Source organism: Drosophila arizonae, chromosome 5, assembly GCF_054131065.1.
Source record: "Drosophila arizonae isolate 15081-1271.41 chromosome 5, UAZ_ARI_1.0, whole genome shotgun sequence".
Lineage (NCBI taxonomy): Eukaryota > Metazoa > Arthropoda > Insecta > Diptera > Drosophilidae > Drosophila > Drosophila arizonae.
This window is the reverse complement of record NC_142925.1, coordinates 4,049,116-4,075,948: the sequence shown is the minus strand read 5'-3', so window position 1 is coordinate 4,075,948 and position 26,833 is coordinate 4,049,116. Positions and strand designations below refer to the sequence as shown.

Here is a 26,833-nt window from a genome sequence, read left to right as displayed (position 1 = left end):
ATGAAATTTTTTTATTTTTTTTAATAAAATAAAGTTTATATTACTTTTAAAAGTATATTTTCCAGTGAAATTTGTCTGAAATAATAATATTTTCATTTATATTTCCTAAAAGATTGTATTTAATATGTAATTTTTTCCAATGAGTTTTGACGGAAATAATTCTTTTTTCACACACACACACATACACAAATTTAATTTGCTATCATCAGATTATGAAAGCTTGATATACATAGATAATCCATCTACAACACGTCAACTGCTCTACCACTTGGACAATTCTCTACCACTACAAATAGGAGTCTTCTGGCATATGTTATCAGATTTGCCACACCCGTTGAGCATGCGTTCAAATTGTATTTGGGATATTTAAAATGTTACGGCTACGTGGAATCTGCACAAGGCAACGCCGGGGTGTATAAAAACCCGACGCACCAGTCCGTTGAGGCAAGAGAAGAGTTAACAGTTAACCAGCTAACAACATCTACAATGAAGTCCATTCTTTGTCTGATTTTACTGGCTCTCCTGGCTATGGCAAGGGCTCAATCTGAGGTCGAGGAGCCTGAGCCTCCTTCGCAGGAGGTGCAGGACAATCGGCTTTTATCAAAATCTGTCTGCAAGTGGTTTGATTTCCCACTTAATAGGCATAGAGCTTGCGTTGCATACTGCATATTACATGGATATTGGACCGGACATTGCGATGGCTGGAATGTTTGCCGTTGTGTTCGCAGATATCTTAAATAACAAACTTTCGTAATGCATTTAAAGAATTTTAGTTAATTTTAAATGAAACTGTTCAGGCGATCCCGAAATTGCCCGACCTAACAAATAAAGCAAATTTGGAACATCTATTTTCTATGTTTCTCCATAGTCCTTTCAGTCCGCTCACTGTGATCAATTGAATTGTGAATTGAATTCATGTATCAAACCAATGTATGAATCATCGCCAAATCCTCTATAGAAATATCTGAATTTTTCCTATCTTCAACTTCAAATTTTCGATCAAGAGACGACGTAGAGCTCTTAGTGAAATGCTTGTAATTTTGCCCAGGTCCTATACCAGGTTTTATACCGTCTAGGCTGTTTGTCATCATGAATCTGTTGATCTGAAATAGCAGACTCTCCCAGAGTCCGTCCGTATGATCGTCGAGATCTCGTAAACTACTAATGCTAAAACCATGAAATTTTTTAAATTATTTCTATCACTTATTCCATTTAGTTTTTAAATATAAAGGATAAAGTTTCTTCCGATGTAGTTATTAAAAATTATATAAAAGAAAAAACAAAATTATATAATGAAACGAAAAGAATTTGTATTTAAATGTAGCTAAATATGTATGAAAGCATGCTCATTCAACTTATGGTTTAATCATTTATTTATACAAGTTTGGGAAAAGTTGTACAATTCAACGAACAAAGACGAAAAAATTCTCTCAAATTTATATTTTTATTTTGTCGGGCACTTTTGCGATCGCCCGAGAATGTTCATTTGAAATTATTGAACAATCTTTAAATACAGTTCGATTATTTTTTGCGTCGAACACAACGGCAAATGCCATGGACATCGCAATATCCGCTGTGAAAACCATAGGCTCTGCAGAAAGCACGGCAGGATCTGTGCTTATTAACCAAGACTGTAAACCAACTGCAGATCCTACGGGACGTATTAACTGGGTCTTGCACTTCCTCCAAATTTTCCTCAGAAGCCTTATCCACAGGATCCCTGGTCCCGGCACCGTCGTCAGTTTGAGCCATTGCCATAGCCATGAGACCAAGTAAAAACAGACACAGGATGATCTTCATTGTAAATGTTTTTAGCTGCTTAGACTGCAATGTTGAACTGATTTCAGCTGGCTGTGCACCGGGCTTATATAGATCCACGCATTCAAGAAGATCGATCCCGTTAAATATCCCAAATCCAATTTGAACGCCAGCTCGACGGGTGTAACAAATCGGAAAATGCATTTTTCGGTTAGACTTGATATTTGAAGTGGTAGATAGTTGATTAAGATCCCACAGATATCACAGATATACGACTATACACATCTACACCTACCGAACCGTGTCAAATCGGCAGAAACTTGATTAGTTATAACTAAAAAGGTAATGGAATAATTTTAAATATTTCACGTAAATCCAGATTCTTTTCATTTCGTTACGTTTGGTATTATATAATTTCGCTTATAGAATTTTAATTTCGTACGGGAACGCCGTAAATCTGCATCGCAATACTTAACTGTAAAACATTCTCCACGGCCACGGCCATGGCCACGACACAATAGGCGTAGATATGAACATTCGCCACATCTTTTTGATCCATATCGAAGATCCCAATCCGTATCCTGTCCTTGTCTTGTATGACCCGTGCATTTGTTATTGCAGAAATTGTAAAACTATGAAAAGTTTCAAGATTTGTTCAATAAATGAAATCAACATACTTGCTTGCAGTATATATGTATATAAGTTTATTTATTGCTTTATCGAGCCGCAAACAACAAAAACACCAAAAATTTCAATTGATGATTCAGCTGTTTTTATATCTTTGTTGGCTCCGCTCTTTAAAAATCTTTAAAAAATTAAATAAATAAACGCAAAATTGATTAGTTTTAGCTAACAAACACTTGTGAAATGGCGATTGGTGCAAAAATTCTTTCATTTTCTTTTGTTTGCTTAATTTTATAAAAATTGGTAACATGCATTTTGTTAATTCATTTAACTACAGTTTCACTTCGTTTCATTTCGTGACGTGTTCATTTCCATAAGTTGAAGTATAAAATGTTGTTAATCAACCGACATATGTATAATTATTCGATTTAATTGTTATACATACATATGCATATATTTATAGTTTCTTTATATATACTAAGTTAACTTGGTTAGAATTAGTTAATGTATATTTGATGTATGCAATAAACATATCCATATTAAATATTATAATTGAGAAAAAATCTATTAAATATACATATTATTATATTTTGTTGCGCTTTAAATGAATTTTTTATATATATTATTTTCATATATTTTTATAATTGATTTTTTTTAAGGATATAGTTTCTTTTTGGTAATTTCGTAATCATTTATATTTCACTATTAAATAATATTATTATTATAATTTTCTTTGCATTAATTTATTATTTTTCTTATGAAATTTTTGAAGTTATTTAAAATTGTTTGCTTGAATTTCATATAAAACAATTTGTTAATTAAAAAAAATTTTTTTTTTAGATGTATATAACTATTTTTTCAGTGAATTTTGTGTAAACAAATTAAATTTTTATATATATATTTTTTAATGCTTTTTCAACATATAATTTTTGTATGAAATTTTTTTATTTTATTATTTTTTTTTTTTTTTAATAAAATAAAATTTATATTATTTTTAAAAGTATATTTTCCAGTGAAATTTTGTCTGAACTAATAATATTTTAATTTATATTTCCTAAAAGATTGTATTTAATATGTAATTTTTTCCAATAAGTTTTGTCGGAAATAATTTTTTTTTCATTTATATATTTTAAAATGTATTTTTCATATAAAATTTAGTTGATATTTGTTTCTTAGGTTATTTTTTATGAAATATTTTACTTGCTTTTGAGTTTTAATTTTTATTATATAATATTTTTATCGTGTATGATTTTGTATTAAATAATTTGTTATATTTGTTTTTAGTAAAAAAGAGTTATGAACATATAGCACAGATTTTTTGATTTTGTTGTTGTTGTTGTTATTTGTGTGTGTATTAAAAGCTCCATAAATTAGAGTTTTATAAAGAGTATATATAGATATACAATAATATATAGTAATATTAATATATATAATTTTAAAGAGGCTAGCAAAGTTTTAAATTTCATAATTTAGTTTTTTTTTTTTTTTTTTTTGTTTTGGCCAAATCACAGGAGAATTAGAAGTTTTAATAACAGAAAAGTCTAAGAGAGTTGTTAACAGATATATACTATATATAACATATATACTATATAGAGTATATCAAGCATGCACTCACACACACACACGCACACACACACACACATTATGTTAAATAAAAGTTTTTAGTTTAAAGCTTATGAACACACGAGATTTGCTTTTTGTGCTTGACCAAGTTTTGTTTTTGTTGTTGCTTGTTCTGTTTTTTAGGCCTCTCATTTTGTTAATTTGTGTATAAAGATTGTATATTCAATTTTGATTTAATATTATAAAAAGAGCATATTTATATATTAAAAAAAAAAAAACGCTCAACATGTTTTCTTTATTTATGTTTTTGTTTCAATTCTTAATTCTTCTTCATCACTTTTGTTTTTGTATAATAAATTATGTCTATATAATATATATTTTAGAAATATGTAAGTAGGAGGCGCACATTATTTATTACTTTCTCTCTCTCTCTCTCTCTCTCTGTTTTCCTTTTCCTTTCCTTTGACTTTACTTTACGACTTAGAAATACAACTTTTAAAAAATTGATTTGTTTTTCTTTTAGAAAATGTGATATTAATTATTGAAAACAAATATAAACTAAATTGTAAACAAAAACAAGAGTAAAATATATATCAAAAAATAAATAGTAACTAGTGAAAAAGGTATTCATATATATATATAAAATATATGCATATCAAGGTAAAAGGTAAACCTAAACGCATTCAGCATTCAGCTTCAGCTGCATCTTTGCCTCTGATTCTCATTCGCCTGCTCCTGCCGCACTCTTAAACGTCTACAACCATCTTCTTGTGTATATCCGTATTGCCCACAACCGAACAGAATTCATCGAACGATATCTTGCCATCCTCATCCTTGTCCGCAAAGCCGATTGTCTTGTCCACAATCTGCTGCAGTTGCGTGTCTTTCAAATTGTTGCCAACCATCATTTTGAGTACCTGTTGGAAATACATTATATTGATCAGTAAATATCCACTCTAATTCCGCTCTCATCTCATTCCCACTCACCTGAAACAGTTCACCATTCGATATATAGCCATCGTTGTCCATGTCATAGATGCGAAAGGCGAAGCGCAGCTTCGACAATTTATCGCCCTTCACGCTGAACTGGGATACGCCTTGGATGAACTCCTTGAAGTCCACCTCACCATTGCCATCCGCATCGAAAATGTCAATGACGCGCTGCACGAGCGGATTCTGTTGCAGTTCCGGCAGCGACATGAACTCATCCACGCTCAGTGCGCCCGAATTGTCCAAATCCAATTTGCGGAAACGTTTGCCCAAACGACGAATCTCATCTGCATCGACTGAGAGAGTAACACAAAGAGAGAGAGAGAGAGAGAGAGACAGAGAGAGGTAAGCAAAGTAAGAGAGATGAGAGTTAGTATTAGTTACATATGGAAACAGTTTCCTCAAGTCAGGTGTGACTGCCTGCGCCCTGTATACTCGATGCACCCTGTGCTGCTCGTGATCGTCTCTATTTATAGAGCATCACTCGCCCCCCGCCTAAGCGAAAATGACAATGAAAATGTTTATTGATATTCATAATATGCATAGGCTAATTAAAAATAGAGCAACTCTCAGCTACAAATTGTGAATGCAAGCATTCTGCTAATGACACTTGTTTACTTAGAAATTAGGTAAATATATCAAGCAATGGAAAGTGAATAATATATCTTAAAAATGTTCATTTGTATTCACATATAGTTCGAGCTCTAATTGAAATAACTAACATGTTTCATCCTAGCACAATACATGTAAACATACACATTTACTAACACAATTTCAATTACATAACAAGCAGCCTCACTTTATTCCACTTTACATTAATTTGAGATCTTTCCAATTGGAACATAACATAGCATCCTACATAAATAGCGTAATCCTACCACAATCTTCATACTCCAATCAACTACCAACAAGAAAAGAGCTTTCAACTAAAAATACACTACATACCTTTAATACACAAGTATCATTCTATTACAATTCACATTCTCATTGGCGCATGCCACAAACAAAAATAAACAAGTGTCACACTGGCACAATTCTCATATTCCAATTGGCAATAAATAAATACTGCTCCCATTGGGCAAACAAGGCGCATAAAGTAACGCAAATAACTGTAAATGCAAAGGCAATACTAATTGGATTGCACGCTTTCAAATATTTTGTGGGATATTTTAAGTGTTTTAGCTGCGTGGAATATGCATAAAAGCAGCTGGCCAAATTCCATTCAAATGACATTGAGTATATAAAAGAAATATATATGCATACATATGTATATAACTATTAACTTACAATTCGAGCACATTTCCATAGGTAGCGATGTTTCATTTCCCTGAAAGGCAAACGTAATGTTTGTGATAATAAATTTGAGTGAAACGATAAATTTGCCATTTGCATCTAAATATTGAAAAGAATGCCATAAAAGCACTTTTCTCGAATTTTTGTTATTTGGCAGAGTTTTATTACCATTTTGTGTGTGTATGTGTTTCTGGCTTGAAAATGTAATTAGCTATAAATGTATGAACACCAACAACAACAGCAGCGAGACGACTTTTATTTTTCCTATTGACAATTAATAAAAGATTTGCACTTTTTTCTCGTTTTATTTGGCGACTGCGACACTTTTTTGTACACAATGGCGTCTGACCATTCACAGGTAACGCGCACAGAAAGTCAGCTGTTTTTCTTTGGAGCAGAGTGATGAAAAAACGCGTTCACCCTGTTGACTCCCACGCTTCGAACTGGTGAGCAATTGCCAATTGGAAAACAGCTCTGCTATCCAGCAGTCTGTTAGATACATTAACGCAAGTCTGAGCTAATCACTGTTAAGAGACTCAGCAGTGTTATCGAACAGAATGACAGAGTGAGAGGGAGAGAGAGATCAGTGCGTGTAATTCATATGAAATATAATGGGAGATGAGAAAATATGAGTTGGCTATTTATGCATTAAATAAGTAGAAAGTAAATAAATACATAGCATCAACCCAACTAAAGTCAAACGGAACTGCAATACAATGTGAGCGAAACGCAAACTGAGCCAGATAGCGCAAATTTGGTCAAACATTGCTGTAACGGCCATTTTAACAGGCAGCGATAACTATTGCATATGTATATCGAATTTTAAATTGTTGCGCGCTTACAATCGATTTTTAAAATAAAATCAAAGACCTTTTGTGATTTTGAGCTATACAAAAAAAAAAACTGCTGCTGACACAAATACATACTTAACTGCTAAGCAATATGCAATATGCTAATAATATGCACAACAAAAATATACCCTGTATTTGCTGTTGATTTACATAGTTTATGCCTGACCCAATAAAAAGTGCGCAGCAAATGAAACTAAAAATATTCAATTTTTTGGATCACTGAATAATTAGGAATCAGTTATCTATTCAGCTTCCGCTGACCTGCAAGACAAACAGCTGACAATTATAATCGGTTCGTAATGCCAACTGAGCTGAGACCTTATGACGATCAAGTTGCTTCAAATTGGATTGCCCTTTGATAACTGCCATCAGCGGAAAGTGAAAACTCAACTGGCTGTCGGCTGGCCCACTGATGGGAATTGCGGCTAGACACTTGTGGTGCTTCCAGCCCCGTCTCAGCCAAGAGATAGCATTTACTGTCTTCCCATATTATCATTATAGCAAACCGACTTGCCAACTGCCAGCCCATTTCGTTGCGAACGCGCCGAGCGTACGGTCGTCGCTACCAATAGAATATACAACACCCCCCCCAACACGTCCCACCTCGTCCGCAACCACAACCGCGCAGCAGACATGTCACAGAGCACAACGAACTATGTCTATGCGGATGGCAATGGAGCTACGGCAACGAGACGAAATGTAGCCATTGTGGGAGCCGGTCCGGTAAGTCACTTTTATCTACTGCATGTTATTAGAGACGGCGATTAGCTGGTAGCCGTAATACGCATTTTTTGGTTGTCATAAAGCCATAAATGCCAGGCAAGTGAGACATAGATTAGAGCAAAGCATAAGCAAGAAGTGGAGCAGATAGCATACGGATCTAGAGCTACGCGTATAAAATATGCCCAACTTTTTGCGCATCTGGATAATTGTTTAGAATCTTGGGTAATAATATAACTAGAGTTGCACCAAAAATGGATCCTATGCACTTCGAATATTATTGATTCCGTGATTCTTATAAATCAAACCTTTGATAGAGTATTAGATGATCATACATTTGGTATATAATATAAAACACTCTATAAGGATCTATAGAGGAGTTTCATAATAGGTATATATATAGGTACATATACATATTAAACTATATTTAAAATCATTTAAGCAGTATGAGATTTCCATATTTATAATTAGGAAAATTTATTTTCCTATCAATCTTGAAGCTTATACATGTTGTATAGGAGTTTTATATTAATTCATCATCAAAAGCGTATAACAGTATCATATCACCATATGTAAACGCAATATCATTATGCATTATAATTATATTACAGCTACATCTAGAGCATTAGCGTGTTTTAGAGTTTATCTTATATTATAATTTACTTGCGCAGGTGGGTTCATTGGCCGCTTTGAACTTTGCGCGCATGGGTCACGAGGTGCAGCTGTACGAGTACCGCGAGGACATTCGCAAGGCGCAGCTGGTGCAGGGGCGCAGCATCAATTTGGCGCTGTCGCAGCGCGGACGCAAGGCCTTGGCTGCCGTGGGCCTGGAGCAGCAGGTGCTTGCCACAGCGATACCCATGCGCGGCCGCATGCTGCACAGCGTCAAAGGACGCACGAGCATTGTGCTGTACGATCCGTGCAACAATCAGTGCCTGTACTCGGTGGGTCGGAAGCGGCTGAACGAGCTGCTGCTGGATGCCTGCGATGCGTTTCCCAACATCCACTGCCATTTCGAGCATAAGCTGGTCAAGGCCAATGTCAGGGAAGGCCGCTTGCAGTTCAGGCTGGGAAGGGAGAAGCAGAAGAAGAAGGAGCAGGATTCTGAACCGGAGCAGGAGCAGCTGATCTCCGCCAGCGCAGATTTAATTGTGGGCTGTGATGGCGCCTTCAGTGCGCTGCGGCAGCAGCTCGTGCGTCAGCCTGGCTTCAATTACTCGCAGGAGTACATCGGCACGGGCTACCTGGAGCTCTGCATACCGGCCAAGGACAATGAGTTTCAAATGCCACCGAATTACTTGCACATCTGGCCGCGAGATTCCTTCATGATGATCGCTTTGCCCAATCAGGATAAATCATTCACAGTTACCCTGTCGATGCCCTTCGAAGTGTTTGAGCAGCTGAAGACACAGCAGCAGCTGCTAGACTTCTTTCGCACTCACTATGCGGACGCACTGCCTCTGATTGGCGAGCAGCAGCTGATCAAGGACTTCTTCAAGTCACGCCCACAGCACTTGATGTCCGTCAAGTGCAAGCCGTATCACTATATGGACAAAGCCCTGATTCTAGGCGATGCAGCACATGCTATGGTGCCCTACTATGGCCAGGGCTTGAATGCGGGCATGGAGGATCTGACACTGCTCAACTTCATACTGAATCAGCAGCTTCCGCTGGATGTGGCACTGGAAAAGTTTACCGAATCTCGCTGGCGCGATGCCCATGCCATCTGTGATCTGGCCATGTATAACTATGTGGAGGTGTGCATGGCTTCCTGATTTCTTCTCGATGTGCACTTATCTATCGATTCTCTCTTTTATCCTCGACAGATGCGTGATCTAACCAAGCGCTGGTCGTTTCGCTGTCGCAAGTGGCTGGACACAACGCTGTTTCGCCTCTTTCCCAATCAATGGGTGCCGCTCTACAATAGCGTCTCCTTCACCAGCATGCCCTACAGTCAGTGCATTGCGAATCGTCAGTGGCAGGACCAGTTGCTGCGTAAAGTTCTGAGTGGCACGATCGTGTTGAGCTCTTTAGTGGCTGTTGGCGCCATCTATGTGAGACGGTTTCGCTGAGCGTTTCAGATAATCAACTTTGGAATGTACATTTGTTTTGAATTCTCTTTATTGCCTTTAATTTTATAAACATATTTCACTATCATAGACTTACGTGTTCTATTTGTTATAAATATATAAATATATACTGATTATATACTATTTTATTTTATAGCAGCCAATGAGTTGCTGGCGCCATCTATGCGTTATGTTTTATTTTCTGCTCTCTGTGTTCTCGGTGTTGCATGCTATTCTTGCTTACGCTTTTGATCCCGTTAACTGCGCATGGCTAGAAATAGAGGGCACGCTGAGCGCAAACGCAAGCTCCTTTACTAAATTTAGTCAGAGCGCGTTCGTCCTATAAGTTGCAAGTGGAATCTATCGTCTTAATAAAATAAATAAATAAAATATTTAACTAAAGAATTAACTTCAACTTTATATGAATATAATTTTTTTGTGAGTACTTGTAAAGTATAAGAAGTCAGTTCATACAAGCAGAACATGTACATAGTAATTAAATAATTGACTTAGATTTGATTTGTGGCGCAGCGCTTTATCGACGTGCAAAAAACCGCGAAAACTTAGAGAAAAGCAGAAGAGTAAGATAATTTACTGCCAGCATACCAGCAGCTGGGCTAGATGAAAAATGGACGAAAAGTTTATTTCCTCTGAGTATTTTCTCTAAATCTTTCCTTTACGTAATTCATCCAAATATTTCTTCCAAATATTTTCGCTACGTATATCCTTTACGTATTTCCTCTACGTAATGCATAGCAGAACTATCACACACTTCACTTCACTTGACTGCACAGCCCCCACCAGGCCTGGGCGACTGAAGAAATGCTGCAGCTACTGCCCTTTATATAGGACGACTTTCACTCAAAGCCCAAGTCCCACTCAAATTTTGAGCCCGGTGCCAGGTAGAGGTCGTTGCAGTCGAACTTGAATTGACCAATGGAAATAGTCTCTGCCGTTGCAAGCATTCTTACTTCGTTTTACTTAAATACAGGCAAAAACTAATACTACTGCATACATATAGACAACTTGAATGATCTTCTGTAGTTCTTCTTTGTAGCCTGCTTATAATATAGAGACAGACGGAGCCAGATTATAAGATAGAGAGGGAGACAGCCAGGGAGACCACTCTCACACAGGCTAGATCTAGCCTGAAATAGGCTACATTGACAACATTGGTGCAAGGTGCCAGCCTGCAGGCAAAAGAGAGCATCCATGTGTTGTATGTGTGAGCAAAGTAATAAGAGCGACTAATACATACAGTTATTTAAGCCTAATATTTCTTCGTTTACATGTATTAAATGAAAAATAACTGAAGTGTGAAAGAAAAGGACAGTAATAATCTGTCTTTCTTGTACATATTACCTATGTCTTATACTAACTATGATATTAAGCCGCGTTTTCTATGTATGGAGTAAAGATTTCGGATAAAATTCCAATTGAAATTGTAGGTCATTTATTTTGGATTCTTTTCATTTTTGTTTATACAAAAAACATATTTCCTTACTATATTTAAATAGTTTTATGTACAATTTGAACACAATAAATGTGTCTCGTATAAAAATAAATATACATACATGTATCTATGTATGTACATAAATATATGTGTGTGGTTAAAATACTACACATCGCCTTTGGCAATCTAAACATTGTATGTGCATATATTTGGTTTTTATTTATTTTTGTTTATTTTTGCTGCGTTTAAAAAGTCGATGGCATTGTGCAAAGCCAAAAATATGCCACGGTAGTGTACAATTGCATGCGCGACATACATTCATACATAAGCACATCAATTTATACATATGTACATATGTATGTACGTGCATAGTTGTATTTGCATATTCTATGCTTTTCTCGCATATCACGTGTAACATCGAATGTTTATGCCGGATATCAATGAAAGAAAAACGAATTTTGTTATGATTAACCTCACTTATTTTCTAATTAAATAGATAGAAACAAAATCAATGTATATGTATGTGTGAGTGCCAGCACTGTAATTAAAAATGGCAGCACTGACACGCAAGGCCGACGCTTTCTCTTCACGCGCGCTCGGTCGCTCTCCCACTCTACTTCGCTCTTATTTCAATGTCGACGCCGGCCGGTGTTTCGTTATGACTCGCCAACAATGATAACAACAACATTTCACATTGCACAAAATGCGTTGGTTGATCTTCAAGTCGAAAGCTCACTCTCTCTCTCTCTCTCTCTCTCTTTCACTCTTCGCTCACATACAATGTACGCAGGGAGTTGCCAGCAGCGAGCGCCAACAACATGTTGCTTAGCGAAAAACTAGGCTTAAAAGTGAAAACACACCAAAGCAATGGGCGCGACAATCGACGATTGACCCAGTGCTGCCAACAGCGGCTGAGGCACGAGCAGAGAGTGCTGAGAGTGTCAGTGAGAGCAGCACACACACTCTCTCGCAAGAAGACTCGACTAATTGTTGTTATTTAAATGTGAATGTTTAATCGTATACACAAACATATATATTTAAATATAAGCGTATATATACATACATACATTCTTATATAAATGTGCTCGCCACACACACACATCCACACGGTTATTGTTGCTATATGCCGGCGGCGACTTATTTATTTGTGAACTTTTTCGCTGCTTACATTTTATATTTCGTTTTTTTTTTTTTTGCTTTTATTTCGATTCTTGACTCTCTAGAATTGTCGGCGTCGCACAGTGGTTTGAGTAGCGTTATTATCTTATCGAGCAATCGAATTAACATCAAATTGAATTTTGATTTTTTTCACTTTTTTCGATTGACGAATATATATATTTGTAAATACATTATTTTTATGTAACTTTCTACTTAGAATATTATTAATGACATAACTGAAACGTGCACCACACAAGACCAGAGATATTCACAGCTTGTTTGACCAATGGCATTTGCCTTTGGCCCACAGTGCACTGTCGTTGGCGACGACGCGTAGCTGCCGCGATTTGTACAAACATACGGTTTTGCTTAAGCAATGGCCATCAGTTGCTCGTCACATGTTCGACACTCAAGTAGAGACCACTAGCAGGTAACGGAAATTGTGCAGAAAATTGGATCAAACGACGACGATCAGTGCTGTGACCACCACAAACACCACACATTAACAACAACAACAACAGCAGCAACAACGGTATACAAACAACAGTTCCCGCTCAATATAGTGCAAATTAAAAGTGGGAGATTCGAGAGATTTAACCGAAAGCCGCAAAAAGAAAAACTTGTGTGAGTGCTCCTCTCTCTCTCTCTCCCGAATATATATTAATCGAGCTGTTAACATTTCAAACCCAACTACTAGTTGCCAACGCGCTGTTGCCGCCCACAACATTCTCGAAACTTTCTGAGCAACGTGCTCTGACCACACGCTTTTCTGTGTTGTCTTCCTTCTGAGCGTTTGCCTATCTGTGTATGTGTGTGTGTGTGTGTGTTTGTGTTGTTATGTGTTGGGTAAAGGAAAAGCCAAAAACGAATATAAGCAATTAGGGTTTTATTTGTCAGTCGATATTAGTGTAGTACTGTAAAAAGCAAGTGCAGTCATCTTGTCGGTTGTTGGCTTGCGCACGGTTCACGTAATATAACAAACAAAATACAAATTAAACCATCGAACACCGTTTTTGGGCCAGCAGAATTGATCCGTACCTTTACACCGGGCCGTCGCTGCATTGCTTCCACTCTCTTTATCCCTCAACATCCATCTGCATCTCTCTACGACATACAAATATTCCACATCTCTGTCTCTCATACTCGCTGTCGCTGTCGCTCTCACGCTTTCCGATCTGTGTGTCGATATACGTTGATTCTTTTTGCTTGCTGATTTATTTTAATACAGTGGCTGTGCTGTGCTCTCTATTCAAATTCAACAAATAGAATAACTGACTGTGTGTGTGTGCGCGTCTGCTCTATATATACAATACAAATCAAATATACATACATTCGCATTAGTGTTACATATACACGTGAGCCAAAACGAACAGAGACTGTAATCGTGTAACCGTAACCAACAACGTCACTCCAACTGTAACGGTCAACCAACAGCATTCGCGCGACTCTCTTTGCACGACGAAGAAAAAGTAAACGGCAAATAAAAAAGCGCGATCTAACGACTCGATCGTTACGTTGTAAACGCCATCTAGCGTCATTTCGCGAACATTCGGTGTGCGTTGTCCTTGTTTAGTTTCGGCCGTAGTGCAAAAGTGATTTCTCTGCCTCCCTATCGCTCTCTCTCTCTATCACGAGCATTCGTCTACGTGTCTCGCAGCACACATCGCGATCTGCACCTTGAGAATTCGGATAAGAATTATTAAAGCACGACTTATCGCTCAATCCAGCAGGTAAATATTACAAAAGAAACCATCGGACTTTATCAAAATATCGTAACTAGCTATGCGATCACGTAGATCGCGCTGCAGATGACGCTGCCGGGTCTCGGGTTGCCAAAAAAAAAAGCGCCCACCCCAACAAACGCACACACATTTGCACACTCCATCTCTCTCTCTCTCTTCGTCGCTCAGTCTCGCGCTCTCTCTCTCTCTCTCTTTTTCTGTTAGAACACGGATATCTCTTTCTCTTTCATTTCTGTCATTTCCGGCTTGGGCTGAAACAAAATTCACCTTCATTCCGTTTTTGGGAACTTGGCCCTGACGCAAGTTTAAAGGCTTTCCTATTTACTCTGGCATTAAAATCTTAGCTATTTATGAAATAGATATTTCATATACAAAGCAGGCCAGAAATGCAAAGCATAAATTGTCTTACAATTTCAAATCGATGACAAAATATTCATTTCAGTAACTTTAAACAGCATGTAATCAAAAAATTTTTAAATTCCGTTCTGATTGAGGAGATTTCTTGGACAATCCCTGAAGCTGTTTAGCTTTTGTCAGCCATTAACAAATCGCCAAATGCGAATCATATGCTAACCCATAAGTGTCAGCATGAAGAGCTATTTAAAGTTCCAGTTATCCAACCAAGGAGATTAGAAAAATATTTCAAATATTCCAACAGTCTTCTATGAGGTAAAGTTTTGCCCAACTGAGTTATATATTACATATGTATGTACATATATGCATATTATTATGACTAATTTGCCTTTATAGTCCCAACTATATTCCACTTTTCCATTCATTTTTTTCAGTTCATTATTTGTCAACGTTGAGTCACGTGGATAATAGTGTGAATTGATATATAGAATATTTGATATACCTAGAAATTCTTTTAGTAATTATACCACTAATTAGTGTAAATAGGGCCTTAGGTATACCATCCGTATATCCGCTTATCTCTATCTTGGGATTCCCAGCTAACAATCTTGCACTTTATGGCATAAAAATCCCCAATTCTTAGATGGCAAACTCATTAAGCTTTTTACCCATAGCCTATAATAAAAGCAATTGTAAATAGCACACCCACATACATGTACACATGCATACGCTTAAAATCGTTTGGGAATGCAAAAACATTGCGATATATACATATGCGCCAGCCTACCTACATACATAAATACATATCAATATGTATCTGAAAAAAAAACTTACATCATCTTTTGGGCCACAGAGCGGCAGAGGCACAGACTAAGCGAGAGAGGAAGAGAGCGTGAGTAAGAGAGAGTGAGAGTGAGCGAGGGGAGAGAGTAAAAGAACGCCAAAAATGGCAAGCCAATGATTTTGTTGTTGTTGTTGTTATTCTTGTCGAAAGTAATAGAAATTGCGCGTTGGAATTGGAAATGACAGCAGCAAAACAATCGAAAACAAAACAACAAAAATAAGCGTAAACATGCCGCGCACTTTGCTTAACTTCTTTCCAACAACAACAACCACACGCACACACACAAGAAAACTTAAGTCAAATGCAAAAAAAAATGCGATAAACAGCGGCAACAAGGTTACTAGGAGAATATGCTAAAATATACATACATATATAAATAATAGTAGACAATAGTTAATTTTTATTTATAATACTTATAATAATTTTTTGTATTATTCCCTCTTTTTCACTCTTGGCAGCAATAAATAGGGCAAACATTTAGAACAGAGGACGCAGTGAGAGAAAAAAAAAGGCGCATTCACGAAATACATCGTCCGTCAGAGCCAGTGAAAGAAAAAAAAAAACATCAAGCTACAATAACAACAACAACAACAAATACAGCAAGAGCGACCACCAAACAACAACTGAAACAACAACAACCAGACGCAATTTAATGAATTTTGTGATTATAAATATTGCAAAGGTACAACAAAAGCTCATTTAATAAAAAATCGCGGCGTCGAGCACAACGCCGAGCGGCAAAAACCCATCAAGAGTAAAAATCAAATAAAAACAAAAACAAATCGGCGAAAGAAAAAAAAAACAAATAAAAATAGAAAAGGAAAAAATCAAACGCACAATTGCAGCAACAACAAAACGTGGCAATAACTAAAACAGAAAGCTTTGGCAAGTTAGAAACAAAAACAAAGAACAACAACAACAAACCGAGCAAGCCCGTGAGAGAGTGCAAAGTGTTCGAACAGTGTGAGTGCGTGCGTGCGTTTATATTTGTGTGTGTGCATGCGCGTATGTGTGCGTGCCCAAGTGCTTGAGTAACAGAAAAAGCAACCACAGTGAGAGTGCGAGCGCGAGCGAGCGTAAAAGAGCGAGCTTAAGCTTAAGAGAGCGCCGAAGCAAAAGCAACAGTAATTCAACAGCTCGTCAAGCGAAGCAGCAACCAAAGCCAATTGCGCATAGAACAAGCACAGAGGCACATTTAGTAGCAGCGCAAAGCCAATAAAAAAGCAAAAAAAAATATATAAACACAAAAATACAAGAAAATTAAAAAAAAAAAATTATTAATACAAGTGGAAAATCAAAATAAAATACAAATTCATAAAAACGGCTGGACAAGTTTTAAGTGCAACGACAACGTTACCGTTGTGAAAATGGTAAACAAAGCCCAAGGGAAACAGGCGAAGGCGGAAAAGGACAAACAAGCGACACAGCAACAGGAGAGGTCGCAACAGCAACAGGTGCTACAAATTAACAAACCAAATAACAACAACAACAACAGCAAAGACAACAACAACGATAGCAATGGCAATGGCAACGGCAACGGCGGCAATCAACTGAAAGCCAGCGAAAAGACTAAAAATGCAAATAACAAATGTAACAACCAAGCAACGCGTGCCAAGGCGGGCAACAACAAAGCACAGCAGCAGCAACAACAGCACCACCAACAACAACAGCAGCAACATCAGCAGCAGCAGCAACAACAACAGCGCAGCAGCAAAAAGTCACGTCGGCAGCGACAGCAGCTATTCTTTCAGCCACTATCGCGTAGTAGCGGCAGCCAGCAACAATTGCAGCTAAACAGCAATAGCCACAGCTACAGCAGCAGCAATAAATGTAGCAACACATCAATAACAACTGCTGCAACAGCAAAAGCGACAGCCACAGCTGCAACAACAACAGCAGCACTTGTTACCAAAGTTAGCTCCAATGATTTGTTAACATCGGCCTTGACCGTGCCCTGTGCCAAATGCTCGAAGCCAGCTATGCTGCCTGGCCTGCTGCCCTCATCCGCCTCCACCAGCAGCGCCAGCTCGGAGGCCAGCAGCAGCAGCAGCAGCAGCAGCAGCTACAGCAGCATCTGCAGCGCCAGCAGCAGCAACAGCAGCAGCAGCGAGCTGCAACAGCAGCAGGAGCCACAGCAGCCACAGCCGCTGCAGTCGCTGCAGCTGGAGACGGCAATCGTTTATACAGGCAAACAATATCGTAAATCCAAATCATATATGGGCGTCTCTCAATATGCAACAAAAGCAGCAGCTGGCAACAACAGCAATAGCAACAGCAACAGCAGCAGCAGCAGCAACAATGTGCCCTATAGACGTTCGCAAAGCGATCGACGTAATTCATTTGATCGCACATTTGCGGAACGTAATCGAGATTTTGTGCCTATTGTCCAGCCGTTGCGTCCCGTTCTCTCCTCATCGAACATCGCAGGTGTTATAGCCAGTGCCAGCAAATTGACCATCATAGAACGTTTCGGCAAAGCACGCATCGCCTATCCCATAATGCAGGTGAGTCGCAACGAGCTATAAATATAATATATGTATATATATCATATACATCTATATAATATACAAACGTATATTTTATATAAATTAACTTACTAATTGAGATTAGAACTCTTGAAACTTGTTTTGAATCACATTCTTAATATTTATTGGCCATAAACTTGTTTGGCTGATCACATTTTAAAGCAATTTATAATTAAGGCATTTATTTGGGATTGAGAAAGTTTAAGTGGTTCTTAACTTGCGAAGCATTATATAAAGTGTTATATATAACAAATTCTGACTATAAATCTATTAGATCATCCAGTTTTCTCATTATAAACATTTCACATTTAGAATAATAAACTATTGCTATGGTGCTATAAAATGTTTTAAACTGTTATAAACTGTATTGAACTGTTATAAACTGATAGAGTATGCAATTAGATATATTTCAAAAAAATGTTATATATAGGGCTTGATGAATTTTTTAGTTCATAGAGCTCATTCGTATTCATAAGAACTGTTATAAAGTGCTATTATAAACTGTTATACTTAAGCTGTTATACTTCAAGTTGATAAATTCTGTCCGCAATCAATAAACAATCCTATTCCACTTATAACTCTAGCAATTTCTCTAAGTAAAAATTGATAAATTTCAATTTAAGAAAAGCTTCTAGGCATGCCATAATTTCTATTTATAGATTAGATACCAAAAAAATGAAGTTTGTAACTCTCTCCATGAAACATTGGTGTGTTTTTGCTCTTGTTATCTTTACGCCTCAGCTGTTATACATACGCAGATCCATAAAATGATATGGCATAACTGATCTGTGACGATTAAGATTTTGCATTGACACAGCTTTATATTAAAAACGTGATGCATAACTATAACAATAAAGACTGCGTAATCTTTAGTAACTTTCCACTTATATCGTTGTTGTTGTTGTTGTTGTTGCCACATAAAGACTCGAGAAGTTCGTTTCTAATCAGCGCTACCTAAGGAAGCAGTTCTAATTAATGGCGGAAAGGCAATTGGATGATAAGACAAACAAAAAGTGCTGAAAGAGAGAGAGAGACAGAGAGAAAGAGGGGGAGTAGGAGAATGGGTGAGAGCGAGAGAGAGAGAGAGAGTGCAGAAGAGAGCGGCTCTCTTTGATTAGTCATCTCAATATGCATCACTGAATCAAATGAAATTACCTTTATATTAGCTACGTATAGCACACAAAGCTTAGCCAATTAAAGTTGTTTCTAGTATTAAGTTTGTTTTTTGTTTTTGCAATTTACTTGGAATTTATATATTACAAAGCTTGTTTATTTGCACGGGTTTGCTTAAGTTGGTTAACGCATTCCTTATCAATGCACATTTTGTGTCGTACATATAAATTTGCACTGGGCTAAAGACGAACCCACTTGGTGGGTGTTGTGTATTCAGTAAATTACGTATACGACATGTTTAACACATTTGCATTCAAATATTGTTTTAAGCTATCAAGAAGTAATTGCAGTATTACAAATATATAGTATACACATATATATATATATATATCAATACTGATAATATGTAGTGCATCAGCATTAAAACTACCGCTATTGATCATAATCTATGTGAAGTCAGCTCTGACTGTAGCTATATATTAGATATTTTGCATGGATGTCGCCTTTTGTCTACAGTAATATCATATCAGACTGCTAACCATTATATAGATTATATAGCTGTCATATAACAAAACTTCACTTAAATGAACTTAATTTCTTATCAATGTCTAACCACTACTTTTGACAGCCATCATAGTTAGATTTCATTTATTGACGAAATGCAATCTGAACTTCGACTAAACTTCAATATATTACGATCATTAATCATTGGAGCTCTTTAACTATATATAGAAATATTGAAGCTTTTGAGCCTCTTATCAAAGTCTGACAGGCAAATCTAAGAGATATATTATTGCTATATTTGTACTATTAAACTTCTATAAATTTAAAGTTCATTCAGATCTTTTCAGTTCAGTATATAGAATTTATGAACTCTCTCTTTAGAACTTACCAACTTTTAAGACCTTTCTATATACGAGTTCAGTTCAATTCACATAGCCGACATAAATTTCTTTTCGTAGTCTTATCTCTACTTCTAACTGCATATTCTTATATATTATTCCCACATTATTCCCAAGTTTATCTAAACTTCGCCCAAGCACGTCTTGTCTCGCTTTGTTTTGTTTTGGTATTTGATCTAACATTTTGTGTGTCGATTTTGACAGAGCAGCTTTATTGGATTGATAGATATTTTCTTTAATGCGGAAATTGCAAAGCCTTGGAATATATTTAAGAAATCGAAACAACAGACATGTGTCTGCAGCAGCGATGAGAAAACAAAATAGATATCGAAATACAAATAGATATATATTTAAATAAAATAAGAAATTAAAAATAATAAAAGCTCAATAATATATTTGATTTATGTTAATTTTGTCGCGCTTCTTCTACATCTGCATATGTGAAAAAATAGCATCGCCCAATATATTTTATATAGTATATGATCTTTAGCTACTTCTACTTCTGCTACTTCTTTTTCTTCGTCTTCTCGATTGATTAGCATGTGCGTCAGCTTTAGTTGTTGTTGCTTAGTTTGTTTGATTACCTTTAAAGACATACCGAAAACTAGTTCTAAATGTATGCGAAAAGGGAAACTTGTTTTACCACTTGGGATACATTTGTTTCAAATGAAGATCGAGAGTAGAAAACACTGAAAAAATAAAAACACATACATACCCCCCACACACATACACCAAAAATTTACCAAAATGCAAATAAATTTTGGTCTTTTTGCTTTTATTTAAACAATTGACAGCGCCATGTCAATAGTCACGAATTAAGCAACATAGTTTAAACAACTGTCGCAGGCACCTGAAAGCTAAATAAAAGCTAACCTTCACCATATAAATTCTATCCAAACAATCTTAACACACATTGTGAAGCAAATACTCCAACTATTATTATTATTATTATTACCATTTTTTTTTTGTAGTAAGCTGAACCAATTGCAAATGTGTCAAGAGAGAGAGAGTTAGAGAGAGAGAGTGTTTGTGCAATAGACAGAAGTACTTTTGTATAAATATAGTTGATAAGGGCTGAGCTGATACAGTCTTGTCTGTCTGTCTGTCTGATTATCAATGATCGCAGCGATCTGCTAACTTGACTTGGATGCGAACTTGATATTTGAATTATAAATCCGTGCATAGTTAATCTGTTTAATATACAGAATTATCATTTTAAAGCATGATTGAGCAATTTTAGAATGCTAGATATTTATTTCAATTTATTTGTACTCATTTTTGCTTATACATCTGAATACTTATATATCTGTAATTTTATATTATTAATATAATATATAATTATCCTAGATTGTAGCTTACAGCATGTAAATTAGTAAACATTTCTGTTTAGATTAAGTTGATAAATTTTATAATTTCGAAAAAAAGCAACTGATTTTTCAACATCTAGCTCTTTTTTTGCTCTTAAGTCTTCCTCGCATAATTTATATAAACTAGAGCCAATCAATCAGTTTCCTGTAGTTTATATTATTATTTTTATATTTATTCTTTTCATAACTTCTGTTTATCATTCATAAATTATACAAAATTGAGTTCCTAGAAAATGATCTTTGCGATTTATTTGCATACACTTGCCGTGCAAATTGAATTAAAATTGTAAAGCTGCAAGTGAAGTTACATAAGAACTTATTGCCTATGGTGGGGGATGTAAGAATATGTATAGGATAGGCTCTAGCATGATGGACCCAGTTGAGGCTCAAGTTTTGCATAGTTGCTAGTCTAACAGTTTATTATAAATAGATTTTCTAATTTCATCTTGATGTGAAACATTTAAGCTAGCCAGCTCTCTCATTCTCTCTCTGTCGCTTTGAATACTCTCTTCTGCTCTCTCACGTGAGCAGAGCTTTGCGCGCACAGTGGGGTTCGTGCTGTACAACACGTGGCAAATGCTGATCAACTGGCCAGCGGAAATGAACTGGCGTGAAAGATAAGATAAACTGGAAACAGACCTGTTGCCATCAAAACAAAAACACTTTGCTCTCTCTCTTCTCTCTAGCCCTCTATATACATATATACTAAAACTAAACAATATATGTATATAGACAGATATACATATATGTATATACATACATATGTGTGTATATAATGGGGAATTTTTCAAATAACTTTCAATATTCGCGCTGTATTTGTTATCAGCAACAAAATAAATATATTTAAAATTAAAAGGGAATAAAATAAAAAAAAAAAAATTATTAAAGTGAATAAAAAGAACAAAAAAAACCTACAAACATTAGGTAGGCTCTTACAAATATTGAAACTTTTGTTTCATTCTTGCTTACGTCAAGCAGCAAACGACTTTAATCGATAATAGTATATGCATATATACACAGATGTACTAACAAACATATACATGCATATGTACTATAAGTATGTATATGTATACAAATATCTCATCAATATATAATATATAAAATTGATTTGTTTTAATGGAAGTTCTCGCTGAAGCCTGAATGAAGTCAGTTATGATTCGTTTGGCGCAAACAAGGCGCAGCTCTCTAATATTTCACTAATTAAATTTAAACAAAAAACAGCTGCGATGTAGGACCTGAAAAACACTTGGGGATTTCTTAATTATAATGTACCAAATATATATATTTACACATTATATATTTTATTTATTATAGCAATATGAACTTGGGCAACGACGTGCCTAAAAGCTCATTTTTGAATTCTTCAGTGAATTATTTTCCTGGAACATTTTGGAATTTTATATGTACTTATTTTGTTTAATATTCATATAAATATTTTATATACAGTCGAGTACCGATAATTCAAATGTTTCGATTAACACAGAAATTTAAATTATCGAGAACGAATTTTTATCAAAGGAATAGAATTTTTATCGATTTTAAGACTCGACTGTATTTACAATTTTATCTTTTGATTTAGGCTCTCTATAAATTTTGTATGTATATTCCCAACAAATATATCTAAAGATCTTTGATTATACATATTTTTGGGTTTTTTTCTTTTTACTATGGTATCTTTCAGTCTATCACTTACGCTTATCACAACTCCTTGGAATTCCCATACTTTTATATAATCAATGTGTTTCTAAATATATTATAGCTCTTGAGCAAATATCAGAATATTTATGACGTACTTGCCTCTGTTTTTTGTTTTTTTTTTTTTTTTTGCTGTTTACGGCATTCCTGTTTACTTTTTCTTGTGCAGATTGTTTGCAAAATTATTTATTTACACGTGCTGCAGCTATTGAAATGCATATGGAGTATATGTGTGCATAGGCTGGCCTATCGATAAGTCAGACTTAGTTCATTCTTGAGTCATGCTATTGGTTTTAGACTCGGTTAACAGTTGAAATTGGTTTGCAACGTGGCTAAGAGGCTAGCATATTTGTCTTACAGCTAATTTGGTTGGCCCTGGTGTAGGTATTTCAAAAGTCGAGCGGATCTTGGCTACAGCGTTAATTGTTTCACATTAATTTTTTTATTTTCTATTTTTTTTTTTGCGTCAGCCGCAGCTGTGTGTGAATTTTGAGCTGTGTTGCCCCCGCTTACTCAAGTAATTGCTTTCGCAAAAAGGCCAAAACAAAACAAAAGTTAACAGCATGCGCATATAATCATTAATATTATTATTATTATGCCCATTAGATGCAGTTGAAATGTGGTATTAACGGTTTTATGAGGCAAAAGCTTTTGTCACTCTAAGCTCAACTTAATTTTATAGCTTCGAATCACAGCTGCCGATCCAGAGTATCTGCCAGTCATGTACACTCCCCCATTCAATGCACTCTCACTTGCTGCTTTCTTGTCTTATTTTTATATAATAATTTGCGTCGTTAAATTTGTTGCTGACTTGGCCAATAAATGGACATCAAGAAGTGCCAAGACAGCAGCAGCAGCAGCACAAGTGGAGTGAAGAAATGCAGATAATGAGCATAATAATAATGATAGTGATAATGATGATAATAATAATAATAATTATGATAATGGTAATGCTTATGATAACTTGTTATCACGTTTCGAAAGTTCTTTTTGCCTTATCACAAGTAGAAGTCATGCAAAAAAACAAAAATAAAAAAAAAGTACCAAGACAAAATATTTAATCAAAATAATATTTACCTGCTTTAAATGTGTGCAAAAGTGAGTTCGTGGCTTAGAAAGTGCCACATGGGCTAAAATGTGCATTGTTTATGATTTGTTGTTCATTTAATGGAAATATTTACAATCGTTTCTTATTCAAAAGATTTGCTAAATGCCAGCTCATTGTCTACAGAGAGGTGTCAAAAATAAGAGTAGCAAGAGTATATTATTGGACAGGTGATTTGCCAGATAAGAACTATGGGGGAAGAGGAGGCAGAAGGAGAAAGGCAAGAGAAAAAGGAACGACAAGACACCAACAGAAAAAGGAAAGTGAAGGGGTAATAACGAAGAGAGAAAGGATCATTGGGAGTGTACTTAGGTAGACAAGAGAGAGACAGGTAGAGGCGAGCAAGAAAGAGAGAGACGAAGCAGAAAAGAGAACAAGAAATATCAGAAGGGAACGAGGAAAGAGAGAGGGAACGCAGGGTCTATAGAAAGAAAAGAGAAACAGACACAAAGAGAGGGAGCATGTAGATCAAGAATTATCTGAAAAGAAGAATTATTGAGATTAAAAAAAAAACCCTTTATGTAAATACTTAACATTTCAAATAAAATGAAATGAAAAGTTTCCACAGTAAAATTTCTACACGTATTACATATAGACACTCATGAAACTAATATACTTAACCGATAAAACTTAATTACACTTCACTGATAGCTGTTAGCTCACTGACTTACTTATTTACTTGCTTGTAATTCACCCCACTTACTTTATCAATGAACGCTTTCCATGCACTTCTTTGGTAGAACTTTCTGGCATTACCTACCTACTGATATATAATGCTATCTATGTAATATATTTAAGGTCAATGTCCGAGTGCACTTTGTGTAATATAGTTTAGTTTTTAATATTCCGTAATATCTAATAATCTGTGGTCCCCTATAATACTGGCCTTTGCATTTATAGGTTGATAATGATTACCGATAAGTGGCTAATTTAGGCCCATTTATTCGCCGATTTACTATTTGGCTTGTCTTAAAGTATTCTTCTTATAATATACTTCCATTGCAATCTTATACAATTTTCGAATACGGGAATATTGAACTTCAAAAAAGTATGCACTAAAAATATGATAAGCTATTGCTTAAAGCAATCTTTAAATCTAGCCTAAAACTAGGCAGCACTCTTTACATTATACACTAACTCGATTTGAAAGCTCTGCTTAAAAGCTTGTCAGCTGGCAAACTTTGAAGTCTGTTGAGAGGGCAGAGAGAGAGAGACGGAGCGAGAGAGAGAGAGTGACAGCAGTAAGCAGAGACGACATAAAGACAAAAACCCTAATTTGACCTTTGATCGAATTGCGCTAATTAGAAGCTTTTGTGTAAGACGAGACATGGCACATTACATTACCCAAACAATAAGAGACGCAATTAGTGTCATTAGAAAAAGACAAAAGAGAGAGTGAGAGGGGAGAGGCAGATAGTGGGAGCAAAAGAGAAAGAGAGAGACAAAGACTGACCCGAGTTGACATGAGGCGAGAGCTATGCAACAATGTATATGCCTTAAATTAAATAAAGATTAGAAAAGCAAATGAATGAAAGTCTAAATAAATATCATATATAAATATTTATATATAAATTAATAAATATACGCTTATAATGATAATGATAAGCTGCAAAAAGAGATTGTGAAATGTTTGTGCTTTCACGATGATAAGAGAAACCGCTTACAGATTGTGTAGAATATTTGATTGACATACATATAAAATTTTAATTTTTAAATTTATAATTTTCATCTGTACTTCAACTTAATCAAAGTATATGTATGTATTTATAGATTTAAATAACACTTGAAACTCTTTTTTCTTCTTAACACTTGACTCGCATATCACACATATATTATGCAAAAACAATTTATCATCGTCCATGCAAGATTGCATCATAATTTGTTTTATTGTTGTTGCTTTTCTAACTTCAACTTTAATTTATCACTCGGTTTTTTTTTTTGTTCGAAGATAACTGTAGATTTTTTGGCACGTACTTCTTTTTGTCTTGTTCATGAGGTGTCAAGAAAAGTATATTGGTTTTGTGGAATTTTTGTCTGCATGAAAAAATTATTCAAATAGACCTCAAGTTGGCTAAAATTTGGATTAGCTATCGAGTGTGTTTTTTTTTTTAAATTTTAGTTGAACGCGCATAGTGTAGTCGCTAGAGCTTGATAGAACAAGTTTGTGTCTTATGTAATTTGTAAATATAATTATGGAAATATTTTTGAAAAATTGTTTGAATTATTATTATTGCCTATGCAGATCTATCAAAATGTGACTGTCACAATGAGTTGTAATGCGATAGGTAGATATATTCGCACAAATGTAGTTCAAGTTTAATATGTTGTCAGAGAGTTTCAAGTTACAAAATGACAAAGTAATGTTATACGAGGTCTGCTTTATAAATAACTACCATTTTATAAAAAAAATATAATATTAAAAAAAAAGAAACCTATTATTTTTATTATCGATATAAATTGTCTTCTTTGTTCTATATATTATTCTCTGTGCAATCGAATCCTTCTTCTCCTAAACTTCTTTTTAGCAAGGAAATCTAATCGAGAGCGTTTTATTGATTCTTATCAAGAGAATGTTATCGACTAACTTAAAGTATTTAAGTTGGATGGCTTCATTGTTATCGATACTAGATATAGGCAACATATTTCTTTGTTCAATCAACGCCTTAACTTACTTTTCACAGGGAGCTGCTCCCATATCTAACTGTCT

The 26,833-nt window shown here is 35.6% G+C and overlaps 3 protein-coding genes across 8 annotated transcripts in view; 2 read left to right on the top strand and 1 right to left on the bottom strand.

Annotated features, from left to right (window-relative positions):
• Positions 1-1,355: 1,355 nt before the first annotated feature.
• On the bottom strand, positions 1,356-6,686 carry CanB2 (Calcineurin B2). Of its 5 annotated transcripts, none has more exons than XR_016270609.1 (5): positions 6,397-6,686; positions 6,223-6,262; positions 4,933-5,231; positions 2,157-4,862; positions 1,356-2,092 (listed from the first exon to the last, which is right to left on the bottom strand). XR_016270609.1 is itself a non-coding variant. In XM_018010109.2 (4 exons), the coding sequence occupies exons 1-4, from the start codon at positions 6,397-6,399 to the stop codon at positions 4,692-4,694; spliced, it is 513 nt and encodes a 170-aa protein (XP_017865598.1). In that variant the 5' UTR covers positions 6,400-6,686; the 3' UTR covers positions 1,356-4,691. The 5 variants fall into 5 exon arrangements, 1 of the variants encoding a protein (XP_017865598.1); XR_016270610.1 differs by having other exon boundaries at positions 2,235-4,862; XR_016270607.1 differs by having other exon boundaries at positions 1,356-2,390; positions 2,436-4,862.
• Positions 6,687-7,577: 891 nt separating this feature from the next.
• Positions 7,578-10,005, top strand: cn (Kynurenine 3-monooxygenase cn). Its single transcript, XM_018010103.2, has 3 exons — positions 7,578-7,802; positions 8,471-9,556; positions 9,626-10,005. Exons 1-3 carry the CDS (start codon positions 7,713-7,715, stop codon positions 9,869-9,871), a joined length of 1,422 nt encoding a protein of 473 aa, XP_017865592.1. The 5' UTR covers positions 7,578-7,712; the 3' UTR covers positions 9,872-10,005.
• A 2,840-nt stretch (positions 10,006-12,845) lies between these two features.
• Positions 12,846-26,833, top strand: part of LOC108615542 (uncharacterized) — a 70,962-nt gene continuing 56,974 nt past the window's right edge. The window contains exons 1-2 of one of the 2 annotated variants that reach the window (XM_089471861.1): positions 12,846-14,209; positions 15,878-17,923. In XM_089471861.1, coding sequence (XP_089327987.1) covers positions 16,787-17,923 — 1,137 coding nt within the window. In that variant the 5' untranslated portion in view covers positions 12,846-14,209; positions 15,878-16,786. The remainder of the gene's footprint in view (positions 14,210-15,877; positions 17,924-26,833) is intronic. The other variant, XM_089471862.1, reaches the window with a different exon arrangement.

Coding starts and splice junctions, on each gene's coding strand:
- CanB2 (XM_018010109.2), bottom strand. Junction 5,232..6,222: donor TATGGAAATGTGCTCGAATT/GTAAGTTAATAG, acceptor TTACTCTCTCAG/TCGATGCAGATGAGATTCGT. Junction 4,863..4,932: donor CGAATGGTGAACTGTTTCAG/GTGAGTGGGAAT, acceptor TATTTCCAACAG/GTACTCAAAATGATGGTTGG.
- cn (XM_018010103.2), top strand. CDS start 7,713: ATGTCACAGAGCACAACGAACTATGTCTATGCGGATGGCAATGGAGCT. Junction 7,803..8,470: donor CCATTGTGGGAGCCGGTCCG/GTAAGTCACTTT, acceptor TTACTTGCGCAG/GTGGGTTCATTGGCCGCTTT. Junction 9,557..9,625: donor CCATGTATAACTATGTGGAG/GTGTGCATGGCT, acceptor TATCCTCGACAG/ATGCGTGATCTAACCAAGCG.